This window comes from Tiliqua scincoides, chromosome 1 (assembly GCF_035046505.1).
Source record: "Tiliqua scincoides isolate rTilSci1 chromosome 1, rTilSci1.hap2, whole genome shotgun sequence".
NCBI lineage: Eukaryota > Metazoa > Chordata > Lepidosauria > Squamata > Scincidae > Tiliqua > Tiliqua scincoides.
The window spans coordinates 228,777,518-228,799,000 of record NC_089821.1 but is presented as its reverse complement, the minus strand read 5'-3'; the positions used below and the strand labels follow the sequence as shown (position 1 = coordinate 228,799,000).

Genomic DNA, 21,483 nt, shown 5'->3' with positions numbered 1-21,483 from the left:
TTTGATTCTTCTTTTTTATCTCTTAGATAAAGAGATCTTTATCTCTTAGATAAAGATAAACCTTCTTGTGGAAGGTTGGGGAATGAATACGTTTTTAGCAAGTCAATTAATTCATCTCAAGGGAAATGTGAAAAAGGGTGAAAGGCCAACTTGTAATCAGGACAACAAGAGGAGTAATAGGGATGGTTAAACTATAGGGACCAAGTTGAGCACCTCTGTACAAACACTGCAGTACCCCTCTGGAATCATTAAAACAGCTCTTCCTTATCCTTGACAGTTCAATTACTAAATCTCAATGAATAGAATATGCTATAATAGATTTTTCACCCTCTGTGCTGTACCCTGCCCACAACAGTCTTTATTGTGCAATATTTGGTGTAATTAGAACCAAATGTTCTAATTTGGTATGTATGGTATGGGAAAAGTCCAAAGATATGCTGTTTTAATCAGACTAAAAACTCAATTTAATGGCTACAAAATGATTAAATAAGCCTTAGAGATGGTTCGTTGGGAACACTGAACTTCCTTTTTCAATTCCTAGTTTTAAAAAATGAATTGGCTTTGAGCATTGCTTCACTTTCAACAGACTATGTGATGTCTGCACAAAATCAAAATTTTATGGATTTATCAAATTCATTATTAATTGTTTTCACACGTCCCCCTTTTGGAACAAAGAACAGAAAGATGTGAAATTCAACTCATGCCATAGTTCAAAAGTTTTAAAGGGGGAGAGGTTTTAGACCATAAAGCTGCAGTTTTCAAACTCTCAGGGAGTTTGAAGACCACAGTAAGTCCTTGTAGGGGAGGGAAGGGAGAAAGAGGGGGCGGGGGAAGGCAGCAAGGCGATCCCCAGGATTGCGTCACTAAGGGGGGCTGCACTAAGGGATGCCCTGCACAAGCATCTGCAGGGCTCCCCAGCCTGCTAAAACTGAAAGCGGAGCAATCGCGTTCCACTTCTGGTTTTGTGGAAGAAGTGGAGTGCAATCGCTCCACTTTCACTTTTAGAAGGCTGCAGATGCTTGCGCAGGGCTCCCCGCACCCCAGGAAGGCTGCTGCAGGGACTGGTGAGTGCATCCCAGTCCCTGCAGCCCCCCCCTTAGTAATCCTGGGAATCGTGTCGCTGCCTTCCTCCTGCCACCGCCCCTTAAGGGGCAGAGGCCAGGGCCCTCAGGCTGTGGCGTCATGATGCCCCAGTTAGACTAGCTCTGCTATAAAGGGTAAAATGTATTACCGCATGCTATAACATCCACGCCACTGTATGATCTATGGCAGTGATTTTCAACCACTGTACCGTGGCTCATTGCTGTGCCATGGATGGTCTGCAGGTGTGCCGTGGGAGTTTGAGGAGGGTAATTTATTAGTAAATGGGGGGTCGTTTATTAGCAATTGGGGGACGTAAGCCCCCTACCAGTAGCATGATGTGCTTTGTCAATGATAAAAAAACTGACGGTGTGTCATGACCATTTTAGTGCCATGAGATAAAAAGGTTGAAAAAATTGCTGAGCTATGGCTATGATTCAACATTCTGCATGGTGACTTATGTATGCAGAAGTTTCTCATATCACCCATTTGTAATGCCTCTGCCAGGTCAGAACACTCCAGGCTACTGCATGGCAACTCAAGGCCCTCTACTGTTCCTTTTGGACCATTCAATCTCCCATCATCCCCCGTCACCAACACAGGCAAGTCACACTGAGGAGCAAATATTAAATTTATATGCGAAGGCTCAGATTACCAGTTCTTTGTGGAAAGCATTGGAAGCCAGTGGTCAATGATAGTGACCATGCAACATTAAGCAACAAGTGAGGGAAAACAGCAGGTGGTCTCCTTTTCTCTGCCTTCACAGACGCCCTATTTCCTAGCCTTTGCACCCTCACCTTATTGTAAACAGAATTCATGCCATAACATTGGACCTGCAAGTGCCATGCCTCATGCTAAATAAGTATTTGCTTTGCAAAACAAGCTTGAGGACTGGACCATTAATACAGCTAAGCAAAATTTTTATGACACACTCAAAGAGATACTGAAATGAGGGTGTTTTTTTAAGGTTTTTATGGGCTAAACCAGTTGAGTAATTTTCTGGGGAAAAAATGATAGATCTTTAATGGAAAAGGAGGTACCTGTGTTTTTCCCGCTATCTGAAAGGTCTTCAATGACTCAGCAGTGCATTCAGTAGCATATCAAAATGTTAGCTTTTCTGCTTCTGCACACCCTGAAAGATCAGAAACAACTGGCATGCAGGTGACTTTCTAACAGGTGGGGGATGAAGAATCATACTATTTGGCTCCCAGTCCCAGGTGCTACAAGAACCTAGCATATTACTTGGCCCTCTTGTATAGGTTATTATCAAGTTGTTTTAACCAATTACTAACTTGAATAAAAAGTTGCTTTAGAGTGGAATAAATTCTGCTCAAACACTTTCATAAGCAAATACCGTGGTGCCTACAAGTTATTAATGTGTAATTACATTAACAATGTTTCATCATTTTCTGATTAACTTGCTTGGACAGCTTAACAAATGAATGTACTGTACTGAGTATATGTAAAATAGAAAAAATGCTGAAGTGACATAAAATAGGTATTAAACACAAGCTTTATCATGTAATCATTATTAGTTTAGCACCACAATTTTGAACATTTTAAGCTGAAGTCTAATTTCAATTAGTCCTACCTCCAAATAAATATATGCAGGATTGTAGTGCTGCACATAGCATATCAATTTATTTCTAAGGGTACATTTACTTTGACAAGAAAAGGCTTACTTTCTTTCATGTGTTACATTAAGCCAGTACTTGGTACTGAAAGTATGGAATTTTCACTCTTTGGCCCTTACCCTTGAGTGACTATTAAGGTGACAAAATATAGTATTTTTTAAACCCAGTAAAAGTGTGATGGATGCTAAAAGCAAATGGCTTAGAGATCCATATAAACAACAGTCACATAGGTTGCCACTCAAGCTCACAAACAGAATTCATTAGAGCCCCCAAGCCAATGTCAAAAGAAACTGACAGTTTAATATGCCACATTTATATCCTTTCTGATTTATAAATCTGATCCCATCCCAATGGTTCAAAACAGGCCACTCAGTGGTTGCTCACATATGCCCTGCTCCATAATGCCATCTGCTCCCAAATCATTTCATTCCTCTAAAACAGACTTCCTTTATATTCTGCCCCACCCATTTTGAAACAGGATGTCCTTGTATAGCAGAAAAGGAAACAACTTTGCTTTACCACTGCTAATTTGTGCCCCACAATTACAGATTGCAATTAAGTGTGTTAAGGTTAAAGTGATGTTGTATGGTCCCTGGTTTGTCCCAATGTGAGCAGGTTGCAAGAAAAACAGCAAATACAGCAGAGTACTTTCAGCAGATGTATTGAGCAAGGGATATCACAGGTAGAATAGCCAGTAAACAGTCCAAGAGTCAACACGAAGAGCAGTCAGTCCAAGTATAACAAATCCAAATCGGTTTCCAATAATACACAGTCAAAGTTTCAGTCCATAAGTCAGTAATAACATATACATACAGTATCCAGCCTCCTCAGTCACTGGCAGCAGTTCCTCAGTTATCTCCAACAACTCCCCTACTGCTGCACTGGAAGCTCCAGCAGACTAATCTTATGTAGTCAGCTTCGCCAATCAGTGCTGGCTTGGTCACACCCAGGGTGTGTCAGTCCCAGGTGCCTGCTGATTCTGCTGACTCAGCAATCTACACCTGCTCCCTGAACCAACTTGTAAGCTGTGGTTCTGCTTCCCTCAGAACACAAAGTTAACATTGTGGAGGTCATTTTTTCCATTGGTTCCAAAGGTCATCTAAAATTCTCATATATGGAGTTGTTTCAAATGTTCTAACTTCAAATGTTCTAAGTCTTCTTATCAATAGCCAGAGCAATACCCTGATATTTTCACATGGTCTTGATGTAATTTTCCAAATACTGACACAGTGAAGAAAAATATACAAAATTAAACATGGCACACAGTTAAATATCTTGATATCAACAATTTCTCTCAAAAATGATTTCTGAAACAGACAGGGGCAAACGGATAAAAAAGAGACACATGATGTATTCCAACAATATGGTTCAACATGTGCAAACAACTGGATTCCAATATTTGAAAACTAGTCCAGAAACTGCTAGTTCTTTGGGCCTTCATGACATCAGATCAACAGGATAAATTACATTCCATCTAAAATAGATTTTACTATTGGTGTGGAGAATTCACATTGCACATTACATTGGCTTTCAAAGACACAATTTAAATCCCAGCAAAAAGGTTATAATAGAGCCACAGACATGACCTTTCCTATTTCCGTCAGGTTATCCACGGCAGCTCTACATGAGGTCAATTGGACTATTAGTCATCATGTCAGAAAGAGCATTAATATCCCGCTCAGAAGCTGGCTTTCCGACAAGGTCCAATCCTGCAGAAACACCAATAAAGATATTGCTCCTAACAGGTAATATGACTATTCATAAGACTAGGTACTATTCATTTTAAGGGCTAACAGAACAAAGCCTGTGAGGCAGGAACTACTACAGAAGAAGAAGCAAGCTAGTTTTTGCTAACAAAACAAAAAGTACCAACACGTGCACAAGAACATATATTCTCTCTGGCATCTTTTAGTAAGATTGTAATGAACTGCAGATGTTTTATGAACAACTGTAAACCCTTGCACAGCGTGCATTGAACATCTTTCTTTTATTACTATAAAGTGTCTTTGCTGTCACAGAGGTCAGCACATCAGAAAATTTATTAATTAACATGCAGCTTCATGAAAACTGCATCTTTGTCTCAAAGGAGTGCTGCATCCAAAAACTGTAGTCCTTTGAATGTTCCTCCCCCCACAGTGCAAAGTTATGATACCAAAAGTGAGAGTAGGGCCATACAAGAACAGAGTTAGACTTGAGCACATAAGCAATCATCCTCTTAAATGAATGTCAAAGTCAAATTTATTTGAACCTCAAGGTTCAGTAACTTTTGAATCATTACAGGGAAGTATAGAATGCATGGAATACAAATAAAATATTTGGCAGCAGAAGTATTTCAGGCTTCTAATGGCACTTTCACTTGTGACTTCAAGAACCCATTTCTTTGACTAGTGTGACAGCTTTTCTTGAAGTTGTGGATATCACTGTAAGCTCTAACAGAAAATAGCACATTTAAACTTGAAATAAATACATTTTTCTCTATTAAACAACTGTATCTTTTATGCCTACCTGGTTTTTAGAGCATGACTAAAGAGAACTCACAATATACAAATTGAAATGAAATATCTTTTTCAGGATAGAGTTTTCAGGATAGAATATAGGGCCTCAATCAAAAAGACTATAGGCTCAATCCTATGAGGACACCATATTGACATTGCACAGATGGGAGAGAGAGGAAGGAAGACAGTAGAGCCTTAGTCATGTCCTGCTGCATGTAGCCAGCCCAGCCGCAACACTGGCATGTCTCATGAATAGGACTGAGCCTTATATTCCATGCAATGCTATAGACATGAATAATACCATCATGTTATATATCATTGGAAAGGTAACTTATGCAGAATGCAATGAAACCACATTGGAATATCTTCATTCTGTCAAAGGTATGACCAATTAACCAATTGGTTGACCAGAAAATTAAAACACAACTGCCACATGGGAAAAAAGTAGATTTTCTTAACTCAAAACTGACCTATGAGACTGATGGTTCTGAGAGTCTATGAGATGTCTTTATGATACAGCACAGAACCAATAAGGTGTTAATATGAGTTAGCTCTCATTTCCATGTATCAAAATATAGTTATCCCTGCTAACTAGGTAAAGAGGCACTTTTTCAAGTGGTGGTCCTCTTATATTTAGCAAGGAAGAAAATAACCATCCCTCTTCACTCCAGCACAGTGTCTCTAACCAATAAAACTCACACTTTTTATTTATTTACTTAATTAAATTAGATTTTTGTCTTGTTGGGAAGTCTACAAAATCTTCTTTGACCCCAGGTAGCACATAGCTATCTTAGCAGATAACCCTTAGCTATACCACTGGCTGAGTGGAAGCAGCAGAGCAAGTGGGTGGTGAGCTGCTAGGGAGAGGAGGCGGGTTTCCCCCAATTTTCATTGGATGTGACATCATTTCCGGTTGCGGCATCACTTCTGGGGCACCATTTTGAGCTCGGCACCAGATTACATGATCATTAGCTACACCACTGGCCAGTGGTTCCAACTAGTAAAAACTGGAAACTTCAGAATGCTTCAGGATGTTCCTGTTCTAACCAATCAGAACATGAAGCTCCAAAGCACTTTCAAAGATTCTAGTTCTAACTAGTTAGAACACAAAAGCACTGGGAGTTTAGGTATAGTGCTTTCTAGTCATAATTAGAATCTCTGAAGGTGCTCCAGATCTTCATGTGTGAACTAATTGGAACTGGAAACTCCCAACAGGGTCAAGAGATTCACATTTTTCCTAGCTGAGACAAGTTCTGGTGCATTTCCCATTCTCTCTCTCTCTCTCTCTCTCTCTCTCTCACACACACACACACACACACACACTTTGGTACATGAAAGCTATACTGACTGACTGATTGACCAACTCTATTGAAATCCCCCCAGCGATGCAGTCACACCAGCAGTGCATGCTGCATCCTGCAGGGGGAGACCTCGAGGTCTTTTCTGGATAAGGGGACATTTGTTCCCTTGCTTGGGGGTAAGCTCTTACTGTCCTACTGGTTTTACTGGGACCTACACCAACCCAGAAGGGGGATAGCATATTGGTGGTGACATTGCTGTCAATATAGCCCCTTTCCCTGTACTGATTCATCCCCTTCCCCATCCCACTGTCCTCCCCATTCCACCCACTCTCATGTTTCTTCCCACCCCTTGCGCTGACTTATTGGCTCTGCAGGTCATCAATAGGCTGCTGGCATGTGGCTACAGCCATTCACCACTTGCAGCAGTGACTCAGCTGCACTAAATGGTGTGTTGTCTTTTGTCACAGCCATAATGGATCTTGTGCTGCTAGTACACTAGCTCCTGCAGTGCGAGGCCTTCATTGGACAGGACGATTAGTGTATTTATATCTTTCAACTTTACATCAAAATGCTCATAGTAGCTAACAACTAAAACATAAATACCACAAAACCAAATTACTTATCAAAAATATAGTCAGTAAATGCCACTGCAGACACACAGGTCTTATGTATTCCCATTGTTCTAATCTAGAAAAACACAGTGGGGAAATATTTGCATGTCCGTGCTAACTGATGTTTCCAAAGGGGGCATATAAACTTTTTGTTTGGCGATACAGTTGCTGCATTCGTGTTTGCGGACTGCAATTTCACTTATTTTAATGTTGTTTCGTTGCAGCTGCTATTTGTTTTATACAGAATGGTAGGTGTTTTTCATTTCCCATTCATCATCCAGACCAGGGTCTTACCTGGTTCACTTTTTTTCTGCTTTTTTAAAAAAAACAATTTAAAGTTGAGAAGGAGCAGCAGAGCACTTGGGGGTAGCTGCCACCGGAAGTCACTACCTAAAGGAACAGCGATGCTCATTTCCAATTTAAGAAAAAAGACAGTGCTACAAGATTGCCTCATCCCATAAATGAATGGGATCCCAAACAGAATGAACCGTTTATAATTCAGGGTCTGTCTATATTCATCTCAAAACAAATAGATCAAAATGGTGTGATTATTTTATTCATTCATTAAAAAAACAACACAAACCCATAGTTTCCAGATGCTTTTCATGGGGTAACCACACAGCATTTGGTAGTCAATCTTTAATATTCCAAAAACATGGGCAATAGTTGTCAGATCTCTAGCTACCTCACTAGGAGAAGACAAAGTTTAGTCCTGGTTACTGCTTCCACTTGCTAGAAATCCAAACGAATTCAGAGCCCTAAAAAACCCTAGACTGCATACCTGTTCAACAAAAGGCAGGCAGATCTTATCAATGCTGAGCAATTTCCCAGAGACCTCAACTATCACCATGCCTACATTTTCTATATTCAGTTACAATCCATATCTAGTTCATTATAGATGCCATGTGCTGCTCAAGGAGGAACTGCTCCTGGATCTTGGTAGAAAACAAAGCTAGCTATCATAATCAGCATACTAATTACACTTCACTCCAAAGCTCTCCCAGTGACTTTATGCAGATACCATGGTAGAGCCTTCTGGCACTTCGTAGGCCAGTTCTCAACAGGGCTCCACAAGTTTTTACCTAGATATTTAATTTGAATGAAAACCTGAATGAATATTTCTGAATTTGTATGGATGAACTCTTGCACAAGGAAGTTGGGCAATTACTGAATACATAGCAAATGCATAACATCTAGGTTCACCTCCTGGATACATGGCTTCTTCTGAACTAGTCTTAGAACCAGTCGAAAATAGGAGCAAAACATTCTCGCTTCTGAATGAGCATGATGTCACCATTTAGATAAACAAAATCTGACAGATGTGTTCAGCATCTCCTACATTAGCATCAAGACTGAAAACCCTCTGTCTTGCATGCTGAGTGTGATAAATTATCCTTATGGTGACCATCAAAGCTCTGAAGTATCAGAGAAATGTTCTTCTCAAACTTTGGAAATTTGCAAACATGATTAATGACCAATGTAGTTTTAGAGACTCAGTAACTGATGCATAGTACATATTTTACTAGTGTTTTTAAAAAATAGTGTTATTAAAGAAATAAGAATTAAATATTGTAGTTCATCAATACAAATTTAACTAGCCTCTGAGCACGACCATTTAATTTATTTATTTTAAAACATTTGTATTTTGCATTTCTCCTTGTTTCCAAGGCACCAAGTTTCACAGATAAGCCTGATCATTCTGTTTCACTCATGGTATTAAAACAAGAAAAGAGCTATATTTTAGTATTAAAATTAATGTAATTAACACAGAAGCACTAAGACTTCACTTTTACTTAGAGTAATACAATGCGTATTATATCCATGTGGCAAAAGATGAAAGCAATTCATTAAATCACTCAATTGTAAGACATTTCCTGAATGAAATGGTGATCAAAGATCAATTCCAAATATTAGAAAGCAAACTTCAATCACCATTTAATGAAACAGCTTTCCAAAAAAAAGAAAGCCGTATGCCACAATGACCTTTTGCAAAGTTTACATTTAATCCAAGCTTCAGGACTAAGCTGAAATCCTTTTCCTGATTATGAAGAATATGTTTATATAATAATCACCATCATTTTTTTTCCTAAATAGGCAGAAAGTTCAGCAGATTGAGCCTTGTACGCATTTGCATTTAAAGCCTCATGTTACCACAGCCTTCTCAAAACAGTGCAGAAACGTGCACAGAAAGAGGACACTTTTTTTTCACCAGTCAGCTATCAATCTCACATGAATAGGAGTAGCAACAGGAGTAATTGGTTACAGAGAATCTTGGGAAAGGAGTAGAGGCAAATGAGCCAAAGGTGAGCTCTGATCCACTTGGATAATACACACCACCAGAAAATTCAATGCACAAGGTTAATTCCAGAGTACAACCAAAGCCTTTTCCTGCATCCTCCTGGGAGTTTAAGAGGAGGGGTTCCTGCTTCTGACAGAAAGTTAAGGGCAGGTATGGAGAGGATGCTCTCTCTCCATATGCCAAGGAGAAAGGGATAAACAAGGGACTTACTTTTGTAGCTGGCAGCCCAGGGCTGATAGCCATAATACCCCGTAATCCGCAGAATCCTTTCCTCGATGGAAGTGAGCCCTATGGAGGCACTGGTGAGGTCTTCCACAGATCGGGACCACTTGAAATCCTCTTTAATCGCCTCATCCACCACGAGGTATTTGAGCTGCCGGAGTTGAGGGCTGATGTCTGACAGCCTCCTGGGGCTGACATCCGGAGATCTCCTCATGCCGCTAGGAAAAGGCAAGGCAAAGAAGGGTTTCAGAAAGGCAAACACGCTTGGGAGCATCGCAGGTATTAAGAACGTCAGAAAAGCACACACACACACACACACACACACACACACACACACACACAAGGCATGGGCTGCTGGAAGGGATCTGAGGAGGGCACTCAACACAAAGGAAAGCATCACTTTAGCAGATGATCTAACAGCCCAAGCCCATGCATGCCTACTCAGAAGTAAGTCCCACTATAGTCACTGGGGCTTACTCCCAGGTAAGTGTGGATTGCAGCCTTAGAGCCTACAAGACACATCCGCGCTCACGCAGAGGAAATTCATCTCTGAGGCTCCAATCTGTCCACACTTTCCGGGGAGTAAGCCCCATTGACTATAGTGGGGCTTACTTCTGAGTAGACAAGCCGAGGCTTGGGCAGTTTAAAGCCCGCCAGGAATGCCCTTAAGGGGAGGGGGAAAGAGTGAGACCTCCACCTTCGCTCCTCGGCAGCTACAAGAAACGCTCCAGGAGCAGAACTTCGGGGCTTCCCCAGCAGAAACATCTCCCCAACGCTCCCTCCCAAGAACCAGGGAAAGGGGAGGCGAGGAGGGGCGGCAAACTTTGCTCGCGGTGGCCCCGGGGAGGGCAGGAGCAGCCCACGAGGGGCACAAGCCGGGCAAGCAGCGCTGCTGCCGCCGCCGCCGCCGGGAGCAGGTGCCCTTTGGCTTCCTCCCGCGGCGCTAAGCCAAGCCGAGGCTTCCCCACCCCCTTCCCCGCACTCACATCGCAACGGTCTTGCCCTTGGCCGTGCCGCTGGGAAACTCTCGTATCCCCATAGGGAAGAGCAGCGAGGAGGGAGTGGGGGCTCCCAGGCTTCAGGGAAGGTGCAGCCGCGCCGGGCTGGCAGGGAGCGCGAGCAGCGCTGTGCGGGGGGAGGCGAGGACGAAGGGGGTGCAGGGCTTGGAGCGCCGACCTCGGAGTGGCCGGAGAGCTGCTGCTGCATGAGAGTCGTCGGCGTCTCGTCCTCCGCGCAGGCGAGGCGTTGGCTCCTGGCTGCAACCTGCTGTCTCTGCCGCTGCTGCTGCTGGCGTCTGGAGCAGCGGAGGAGGAGGGAAACGCTGGTCACCCCCTCGAGGCAGGCAGGCAGGCAGGCAGCCGCTCACTTGCCCACTCTCTCCAAGTGCCGTCCTTTCTCTGCCTCTCCTCCGGTAGGGGGAGCCCGCGCGTGCTCTCCGGAGCTCTCCTCTCCTGCCTGTGCAGTGGGTGCGGCAGCCGACAGGGGGCGCCTGGTGGGCAGCTCCTGCCCCCCGCCTGTCATGGGCGGGCAGCACAGCCAGTAGCTCTCTGCCAGGACCAAACACCGGTGAGGACTGGCTTTTCCTGTCACTTGGGCTGCAATCCTAACCACACTTTGCTGGGAGTAAGTCCCACTGAACTCCATAGGACTTACTTCTGAGTAGACCTACAGAGGACTGTGTTTTTTTAAATGGAAAGCATTTCTTGGTTTATTTCTTATTGGCATAATGTTCTTTCAAGCCCCTTGTGAACGCTCCCACCAACATTTAGGACCACTGAATTTGGCCACCTGATTGCCCTTTACAAAATGTCTCCCTGCTCGCTGGCTCAGGGCTGGCCCATCAGGAGGTCTACTGAAGCGGGCGCTTCAGGCAGCAAAATGTGTTCCCCCTTTCTGTGCCACTGCCACAGCCCCACTGTAGCTCTCATGGTAGTGCAGCAGCATCTCTGGAAACCTAGTGGTGATAGCATGTGACGTCACCGACTTCCAGGTAGCAGACTGAGCTCTGAGCTACGTGGCCACACCGCTTTCAGGGAACATTGCACGCATCCAGGGATATGGTGGGTGGTGAGGCAGAGCCTCCCCGCCAGAGTCCTTCAAAAAGTGTTGCCGCTGTGTGAGATGCCCAGGGACCCCCAACCTACATGCAGAATGTGATCCTGGACCCCAGATCCTGTGGAGCGTGTGGGTTGTGGGTGCTTGGGTGCCTCACATGGAAGTAGAGCTTTTCGAAGGACTCTGGTGGGGAGGCTCTGTCTCACCTACCTCCCTACCCACCACACGTCCCTGCACACATCCCCATCTGCTTACTTGCCTCTACTACCTATCCTTCTCTTTCTAATGCTCATTCAATTTTCCTTGAACTGGAAAATGAAGAAGACAGAGAAGAAGAAGACATGTAGAGGAGGGGGAGAGTCCTGAGCTAGAACACAGGAGAGTGTGAATAACAGAGGCTGGCACATCATTGGGTAAGGGGGGCAGTATCTGGCATAGCACCTCAAGGGATCTTGAGCCAGCACTACTTGGGCTCCAATGCGAACAAGAGAGAAAGAGCTTCAAAATGAGAGTCTAAGGAGGGCTCTTCTTACCAGGCTTTTGAAGGTTTGGATTGGAGATGAAATCTCCTTCCCCTGACCTTGGGCTCTCTCCAGTGTTTCAGTGACTTGACACATGATGAAATGAAAGCTAGAGGCAGCCCTACCTTTAGGCAAGGTGAAGCAGCTGCCTTGCACTCCTGGGAGTGCCGTTAAAAGGTACAGAAGGAACTGGAGATGGATCTCTCCCACTGAAATGAATGAGGAGTAGATGGTTGTCCCGTGGACTGTGCTCCATGTTTAATTAGCCCAGGTATAGGCCTAGCAGGTATAGGCCTTTTGGACTTTCTCCCTCAAGCATCTAAACAGTTTTTGCAGGCTCTGAATAAAATCTAGAAAATTGCGTGTGCCTTAGAGGACCTCAAACCTGTCATGTTCAGAGCCATTCTGCACAATATGCAGAAGCAAAGCCAAGTTTCCTGCTGAAGATATGTGCAGTAGAGAGTGCTGCAGCCAATCATGTCTCTCTGGCTAGTGTGCAGAATGAAACACCTGTTTTCTGCTCTCACACTTTCCTGTTTTGGGTGCACACTTAAAATGTAATGTGTGAAGTGGACTCTCTGCAAAGCAAGAAGTGTTAGTCAAATAGATCCTTTAAGGCTGCTTGTCTCTCATAAGTTCTGTTTGCTCAATAGCAGTGCAGTCCCCAGGGCCCTGTCTTGATTTATGTCCCTTACTGCTTTTGGGGTCAGTAGCAAGAGACAGATTTAAAACTTGGTGGGGGCAGCAGTGGCATCACTAGGGTTCATGTCACCCAGTGCGGGAGGACAGCGCGTCACCTCCATGCAGTGGGCGGGGCAACACTCCAGGTGGTGGACATGTTGATCTACCATCACCCCGCCTCCACTTGTTTTTTGGCTGTACTTTTTGATAGAGTAAAGATATTTCAACGCAGTTTGTTTTATTGCATTCTGCATGAAATTACACATTGATTGATATATAACATGATGGTATTATTTTTGCAAACTGTGATTTTAGTGATTTTGGTCACTAGTGGTGTCACCTCCCCCCAGGGTGTCAACTAACACCTTAATGGAGCAGTTCTCAAACTTTTAGCACTGCCACCCACTTTTCAGAATGACAGTCTGTCCAGGACCCATCATAAAGCAAATTAAAAAAAATAATTATAAATAAATTAAAGCAGCAACTGTTACCCTGCACATGTCCGATCTCGTCTGATCTTGGAAGCTAAGCAGGGTCAGGCCTGGTTAGTACTTGGATGGGAGACCGCCTGGGAATACCTGGTGCTGTAGGCTTATACCATAGTCTTTTGAAACTGAAGGTTGCCAACCAAAGTAAAATAAATACATAAGGGGGAAAGCCAGCCCTGTTCTACCAAGTGAATTTTCTCTGTAGCCTGCCTGCAATAACACTCCCAAAAAAAAGAATCAGTAAGATTTTCACCCCTACCCAGTACCCAGTTCAATTTAAGTTCTTATATTTCATGCATATCACTATCAGGACCCACCTGGCTTTACAAGTCTGAGAGCCCAACCCTATGCCTGTCTACTCAGAAGTAAGTCCCATTATAGTCAGTGGGGCTTACTCCCAGGAAAGTGTGGATAGAATTGCAGCCTAAAACAGAAAAAAAAAAATTCACCTTACCCTGTCAAGCCTATGTTTCATTCTCTTTATGGGGGGGGGGCTGCCTTCTGGGGCATTTGTTGAGCTCCGGTTGCATCAAATCAGGACCATTCTGGTGGCCTCACGTTTCCCTTTGCCTGACCTGTCCAGGAGCCAAGGCATATTTGCTTATTTGTGAGTAAACGTGACCATGTGGCTTAGTTCGCTTTCCATAGGGCTCAATACATTCACCAGCTTGGAGGGAGGGACATCCTTCTTGGGTGTTTTTTGGGGGCTACATTCATTGGATCAGGACCATTCTGGTGTTGTTGGATTCCTCTCAGCCTGCCCTTTCAGACGGACTAAGGCACGTTCATCTACATGTGAGTAAACATGCTATATGGCTCGGTTTCACTTTCCATTGGACTCCATGCATTTTTTTGTTTTCTAGTTTTTTGCCAATAACGTTTGATAGAAAGGAGATATTTCACTCTCGTTTTTTGCATTGCATTCAGCTGGAAACTCCACATCCAACAGTATATAACATGATGGTATTACTCCTAACCACCACAATTTTAACACGTCACCCTCCCAGTGTGCGTCACCCCTCCTTGCGCGTCACCCCATACCCTCCTAGCGATGCCACTGGGGGGCAGGAAAGCTCACAGTAACCTTTTTGTATGAGGGGGGGGAGAGAGAGTTCTCTGAATTGAGAATAATCCTGAAGTGTCATTCTTCAGGCCCACCTATATGTACAGCAACCTCTGGAATTCTGTTTCAGCAATATTCTAAAATTTGGACTGAAGCAGAAGCAAGTGGAAAAGCTGCTGAGCATGAGGTCAGTTTGCCCTTCTCCCATCCTAGTATTGTGGTTCTCTCAGCAATCATGCTATATTGGTGAGAGCAACAGAAGTGAGTGATTTGCTAGTATCTAAAAGTCCAAACTATAGTACTTGAAATGCATAATTTCTCTCTCTCTCTCTCTCTCTCTCTCTCTCTCTCTCTCTCTCTCTCTCTCTCTGTGTGTGTTTTCTATTAAAATAGCAGCTCCAGTGAAGGCTATCAGGATTACAACATGGGCACATAGGAAGAGGAATTCTTTATCTCCAGCAAAAATTCTTCCAAAGCTGTCATTTACTCTGGTAGAGAAGTTGTGGAGTGAATAAGAGCTGGGTCATTTGATAATTATGAATCTAACGATAATATCTAGCTGGAGAAAGAAACCTAAATGGCTAAACTTGGACCAGTATGCTGAATCTCTCAGTAGTGTTTTGTTTTGATGTATGCAAAATAAGTATACAAAATTAAAGAATAACATTAACACATTGGACACATAAGGCAATACAAAAGTGTATAAGCTTGGTGACCTGGTATCTTCAAGGCAACAAGGAAGTTATGCCCTTCGTTATGCAGGTACTGGATCAACCATCTTTTCTGAATGGAGTAGCACTCCTTTGGTCTTCTAGCAGGTGCTTAAGACTATTTTTTTTAATTTGAATTGCCTTTGCTCCTTTAAGATTTTGATCTGCTGCCTTCTGCTGTTTGTTCATTTTTGTTGATTGTTTACATTTATGATGCTGTTGTTTTTAATATTGATTGTTAACTGCATCTGGTGTTTTGTTTAAAAGGGAAAGGTGGGATATAAGTGTTTTAATTAGTCTCTCTCTCTCTCTCTTTAGTATGTGTGTACATACATAAGCATATACTATACATAATATATATTGTTAATATATACTTGTTGACTGTGCTGCCTGTTTTACAATATTTTCATCATCACTCATTGTGACTTGTCAGCATTTTCTCAGGATGTAAGCATGAATCCACCAAAGAAACCAATCAACCTTAACATGGTTTGGGATTACAGCAGTGGCAACACAAATGAGCTTCTGCATGCAGAAAATGCAAAAACATTGTTTTTACATATTTTTTTACTCCTGATACACAACAAAATGCACAGGCTGCCATGGTGCCATCTAAAGCACACTTGGGCAAATTTAAACAAATTTAAATTTAAACTTGGGTAATTTAAACAAATGATTTTTTTTCCAAGTAAGCATGAGTTTTTCAGCTATGTGATCCATCCATACCATCATCTCCTTACTGAGTTATGCCATAAACACTACTCATCATATCAAGCTGCCTTTTACTGAGTAAGACCAGTGTCTGTGTTGCCTATAAGCCACTCTCTTTAAACCTTCAAGAAGAGTCTTTCACAGCTACCTGAGACCTTTTCATTGAAGGAGGTGTGTACTGACTGAAGTCCCAATCCTATCCAATTTTCTAGCACTGGTGCAGCCATGCCAATGGGGCGTGCACTGCATGCTGTGGGGGGGAAGCAGTCATAGAGGTCTCCTCAAGGTATGGGAACATTTGTTCCCTTACTGCAAGGCTGCATTGTGGCTGCACTGGTGAAGGAAAGTTGGATAGGATTGGGCCCTGAATCTGGTATCTTGTGCATGCAAAGCAGGTGCTCTGTCACCCCAACCAACCTCAGCAACTTTTGATGTGTGCAGACAACTTATTTTCAAGGTCTTAATAAAATCTACTAATTTCACTGACAGTTTAACCCAATGCTATTTACTGACAATCGATTGAATTACTAATTTCATGGACAATCGCTTCAAAGCAATAAATGTTACTGATTGCCATTGTATTTACTGGCAGCAATATTGTTCTGCCAACCTGACCCGGAATTCTTGAGGGGGTAAGTTCTACTGTTCTAATGGCTTGGACATCATCTAAGGCAAACTATGTGTGGTTTTCAAATGTTCTGTATAAACTCAAGAGCTCATTGTACAATGCCTATGCCTGAATTTTTATGAACCAGAAGATCAGTCTTTCTCAGCTGATGAGCATTTCCTCTCTTTGTCCTCTCCACATTCAATTTGCTTTTCTACTGATTGGCTAAAGCCCCAATAAAACAATATCATAACACCTTTTCTTTCAGGCAAGTATTTGTAACCAGTGATGACACCAGGTGCGTATCAATTGAAGTTAGAAAGCATCTATTGGCTCACCATAAGACTTATGACTCATCATAAGAGGAATCTGTGCATTGCACACAGATTAGAAGGCTCTCAGTTTGGATTCTGGCTTGGATTCTGGCTATCACCAAAACTCAGGCTGGTGCAGGTTCCTTGATGTTGCAGCATTGCCCTTGACTACCTGATGTCAGTTATGGGCTAGATGAGAATGAATATATTGAAATATTATCTATACAAGGTGCAGTTGTTCATAGTGGGTAGTCCTAAAGTTGCAGGAGTAGTAGGACAAACATGTCCTGGACAGGGTTGTACTCCACATTTGATGCTTTGGTGAATTCCTGGATCCAGGTCTCCTCCTGGATTTAAAGATGGAGGCTATAAACAAGAGGGTACTCTATCAAATTTGGCTGATCATAATGAGTCTACCATAATGAGGAATGAAAAAAGTTGTGGTCCTTCCTGCAAAACAGAGACCAAGGCTTTAATCCTACCACCCAGCAATATTGCTGGATGCAGCCATGCCAAAAAGGTACATGCTGAATCCTATGGTAGGAACAGGAATCAAACAGTCTGCAGGAGATAAGTAAAAAATTTCAGATAGGCTGCCTGTTTGCTAGTGGGTCACCATGGATTTATGCTACCTATTTCATTGCTTAGTTCACCATATTTGAGTGCTTAGTCTACAGGCTGAGCCTCATTATTCGCGTGGGTTCCGTTCCAAGCACTCATGTGGATGGCAAAAAAATGAACTACAGCAAATCAATTTAAAAAACAAAGTTTCTTTGCCCCAGTGATATAAAAACAGCCTTGCTGACCTTTGTGATGTAAGATAAGAGTCATTAAGGAGACAATCATCAATCAGTCCTCCTCCAAGGGTTTAGAAAGGCGCTTCACTCAGCCCCTCCCTTCACCAATGCAAAGTGATCACCTTTCTTTCACTTGCTCAGGGGGAAGGAAGGGATGTGCTGGAGAGAGAAAGACTGATGGATTGTCAGCCAGCTGCCCCCCCCCTTTCTCATTAGGGAGGTTATTGTTAAAGCTATTGAAAAAACTGTTCAGTTTTTAAAATTTATTTTAAAGGGATGCATTTTTCCCCTTCTCCAGGGATCAGCACATTCCTTCTCATTTGCAGGGGCCATTTGTGTTGAGTCAAATCCATGTATAAAAAATCAGTGTACAAATAGGCTGGACCTGTATTTAGGTGAGTTATAACTTTTATTTGAAGCAAGATTTTAACCTCCAACTTAAAAATTCAAATAAATAACCATGTGATGTTTACTGCTGATAATCTTACTGACTTATTTTGCCTTTTTTTTCTTGGACTGTGACTGCTTTCTAAATCTTGTTTTTAGATTTTGTTCTCTGCTTTGAGAAGTGCTTTGAGTTGGAAAATGGAATAAAATCCTCAAAATAACTAACGGCCCAATCCTATCCTTACCTCTCCCACTGATGCAGCTGTGCTGCCAGAGCATACTTTGTATCTTATGGGAGGGGCAGTGCTGGAGGTGTACTCTGGGTGAGGGAACATTTGTCCCCTTTTCTGGAGGGATGGGTCTACTTGGACTTGCACCCAGCTACAGCTGGTGTAAGTCGGAGTGGACCTGTGAAGGCAGATCGGAACTGGGAAGAGACCCAATCTGCTCTCCTCTCTGCCCTATCACCACCCCATTCCACCATCCATCTGCCCCTTTCCACCCTTCTCCACCCCCTCCAACCCCCTGTGTCCACTTATTGGGAATAGCAGGTATTCCCAGTCTGCTGGTGCATGGATCTCATCATTTGCAACAGTAGCCAGGACTCATGCTCCTGCGTATGTCTGCAACAGCCAGAAAGTGCATTAACAAAAAGGTAGAGAACTCTCAGTCACAGTAATTCTTTCCAGTCCACATCAAGAATTCTGCCTACATTTGAACTGGCAGAAGTTTGCACATGGCTAGCAATAGATCTTTTTGCCTAAGCAATGGTTTTTGTGTTTTGTACCCTTCTTTCACTAATACTGTTCTCCTGCAGACTAATTTGATATCTTCCAAGAAATCCATATGGGGGAAGTGCGGGAAATGAATTGAACAGAGATATTTATTGACATTTCGTAACAAGGCAGTCACTTCCACTTAATTATCCTGGAAGTCTATTGAAGCAAATTCTTGATTCATTAGAAAGCTCCTAAGTTTTGCTTTCCAGGAGTACCACATCCTAGAATTCTTAGAAGTGGTATTTTAAGCGCATTGAATCTGCTGCTTGCTAAATCTAACCTTTTGTGGGCTCTGAACAGATACTGCAGTCGCTCCATTCTTTGATGGAGTGAGCAGAGCGATATTGATTTTTTTTTATTTTTTTAGAATAACAGGTGTCTGAAATATATGAATATTGCTGAGAAGGTCCTTATCATACAAGTGCAGGTGTACATGTCAAAACAGCTTAATCTTTCCATTTATTATTATGGTTTCTCCATAGTTTGCTTCCCTTCTTACTGGTAGGGTTCACATTCCGGGGGGAAAAATTGAGAGGCAAGACTTTTCTCAGAATTTCCATGTAGGAAAGCTGTACCTTTAATACAACTGTGCACATTACAAAACCTCTGTCAGAAATAAAAACCAGCAATCCTGCTCTACACTTATGAGGCATTATTGTACAATATTACATAATCTATCTGCTTTAAAGTGTTTGTTAATCTCAAAGCCTTGGCAAATGCTAGACAGATAAGGTTTGGTCTTCTTGTAATTGCTCTGAAATTCTTCCTTCTGAGATCCAAAAGTCTGTTTATTCTGAAAAAAATATTAATGGTATGAAGCTGTTAACAGAACATTTTGTTTTGTAGAAAATTATATCTTTCCTTCACTTGATTATTAAAACACAAGAATTAAACACATTGACAGGATCATTCATTTTTCAGTTAATTTTGGCACTTGATTAAACTTCCTCACTAAAATTATCTGTGATGGATCCTCTTGCCTGTTGAACAAACAAAAATAGTAGGATGCTTCATTTATATGCTTGGCACTAAAACTGGATTGGCACAGCATATTCTAGTTCTGCCAAAGGGCACAGGCTGTGGAAATTCAGGAAGCTTTGAATCATGTTTGCTAAAGTTGAGTCAGGAGCAAATGACTAGAAGACCTTTATTCTAAAGTGTCCTGAAGTATTTTCCCCCATAGATCCTGAAGATGCTTATCTGGTCAATCAAAAGAAGCAGAAGCAAGTTATTATTTTGGTTATTATTACTCTCTTGCTGAAAGACTTTGAGTGTACTTTCTGACCCCATTTATATCCAAATGCAAATGATAAAAGTAAAAAGAAACACAATCATATATTCTTATGCAAAGCAATGTAAGTCTCTCTCTCTCTCTCTCTCTCTCTCTCTCTCTCACACACACACACACACACACACACACACACACACACACAAAGGCTGCCTTAGGGCACAATCCTATCCCTACCAGCCCAGACCATGAATTGCCACTCCCAGAGAAATCACTGGATGCTGTGGGGGGGACACACCAGATGGCCCAGAAGAGGTAAGTAAAAAGACTACCTGGCCTCCAATGGATCTCCTTGGATCTATCCCAGCTCTTTTGCTGGTATAAGGAGACTCCTGGAGGCAGATCTGGAACAAGAAGTGGGACTAGGGTCTCTGTGCATGGCTGCTGTTGTGATCCTCCACCTCCTGGTCTGGCCAGCTCCCTGTCCCAAACTGCCCTGATCCTCCCCCAATCTCCCCCACTGCCAGCTTACTTGCAACAGTGGGGGATGAAGGAGGTTTAGGAGGCCACCATTGCCCTATATGCAGCCTTTAACCATTTGCCCTGGCAGCTGTGAACCACCAAATGGCAGGGTGGGTTTCTGGGACTGATAAATCACAGGATCCTTCAGCATAAGCCCTGAATGGGATTGGGCTGTCAATGTTTTTAAAAGCTATATATGCTAACTCTAATTGTTACAGTTAATGCAAAAATGAAAACTGGGTTGATCTTCCAGTTACTATCTCCATATATATGAGAGATGCTTCCTCCTAGGGGACATCAGGGCTGATTCACATATCATTTGATTTCTCATGACCTAATTATTCAAGATTTGGACCCAATTCTGTAAAATTCACCATGCAGGGGTCATGATGGAGGGGGGAGTCACAACTGAATGGCAGAGCACATGGTTTGCATGCAGAAGGTCTTGGGTTCAATTCTGGGCATCCCTAGAGGCTTGAAAAGACCCCCGTTAGTCAGTATGTGAAGACAGTACTGTACTGAGTTAGATCAGAACTAGATGAACCTGACTTGGTAGGAAGCAACTTCCTATGGAGGACATAGTTTGGCAGTGCAATCATGCTAACAAGTGTCACATTCTGGCACTGATGTGCAATGGATAAAAGATGAACCACTGGGAAGCAGCATCGGTCAGTGTGGCTGCACAATCGCTGATGTTATTTCTTCCACGAGGATGCTTTATCTGGGTGGTTTTCAGCATCTGAACCACACCCCGATGACTTGTAAATGAAAGTGTAAACCAACTCTATTCTAAAGTAATGTGAAGTGAAATGAAATGCAAGTCTTCACTTATTATTAATTAATTATTAACAGTATTTATATACCTAAAAGTTCACAAAGCGGTTTACAGAGAAAAATCAAATAACTAAATGGCTCCCTGTCCCAAAAGGGCTCACAATCTAAAAAGATGCAGATGAATACCAGCAGACAGCCACTAGA

At 42.7% G+C, this 21,483-nt stretch overlaps 1 protein-coding gene and 1 pseudogene across 2 annotated transcripts in view; one reads left to right on the top strand and one right to left on the bottom strand.

Annotated features, from left to right (window-relative positions):
* SLC35F3 (solute carrier family 35 member F3) overlaps window positions 1-10,681 on the bottom strand; it is a 168,813-nt gene extending 158,132 nt beyond the window's left edge. For both annotated transcript variants that reach the window (XM_066611447.1, XM_066611446.1), the window contains exons 1-2: window positions 10,629-10,681; window positions 9,631-9,860 (exon numbers count right to left, since the gene is read on the bottom strand). In XM_066611447.1, coding sequence (XP_066467544.1) covers window positions 9,631-9,860; window positions 10,629-10,681 — 283 coding nt within the window. The remainder of the gene's footprint in view (window positions 1-9,630; window positions 9,861-10,628) is intronic.
* A 2,694-nt stretch (window positions 10,682-13,375) lies between these two features.
* On the top strand, window positions 13,376-13,492 carry LOC136637527 (5S ribosomal RNA; annotated as a pseudogene).
* The last annotated feature ends 7,991 nt before the right edge of the window (window positions 13,493-21,483 follow it).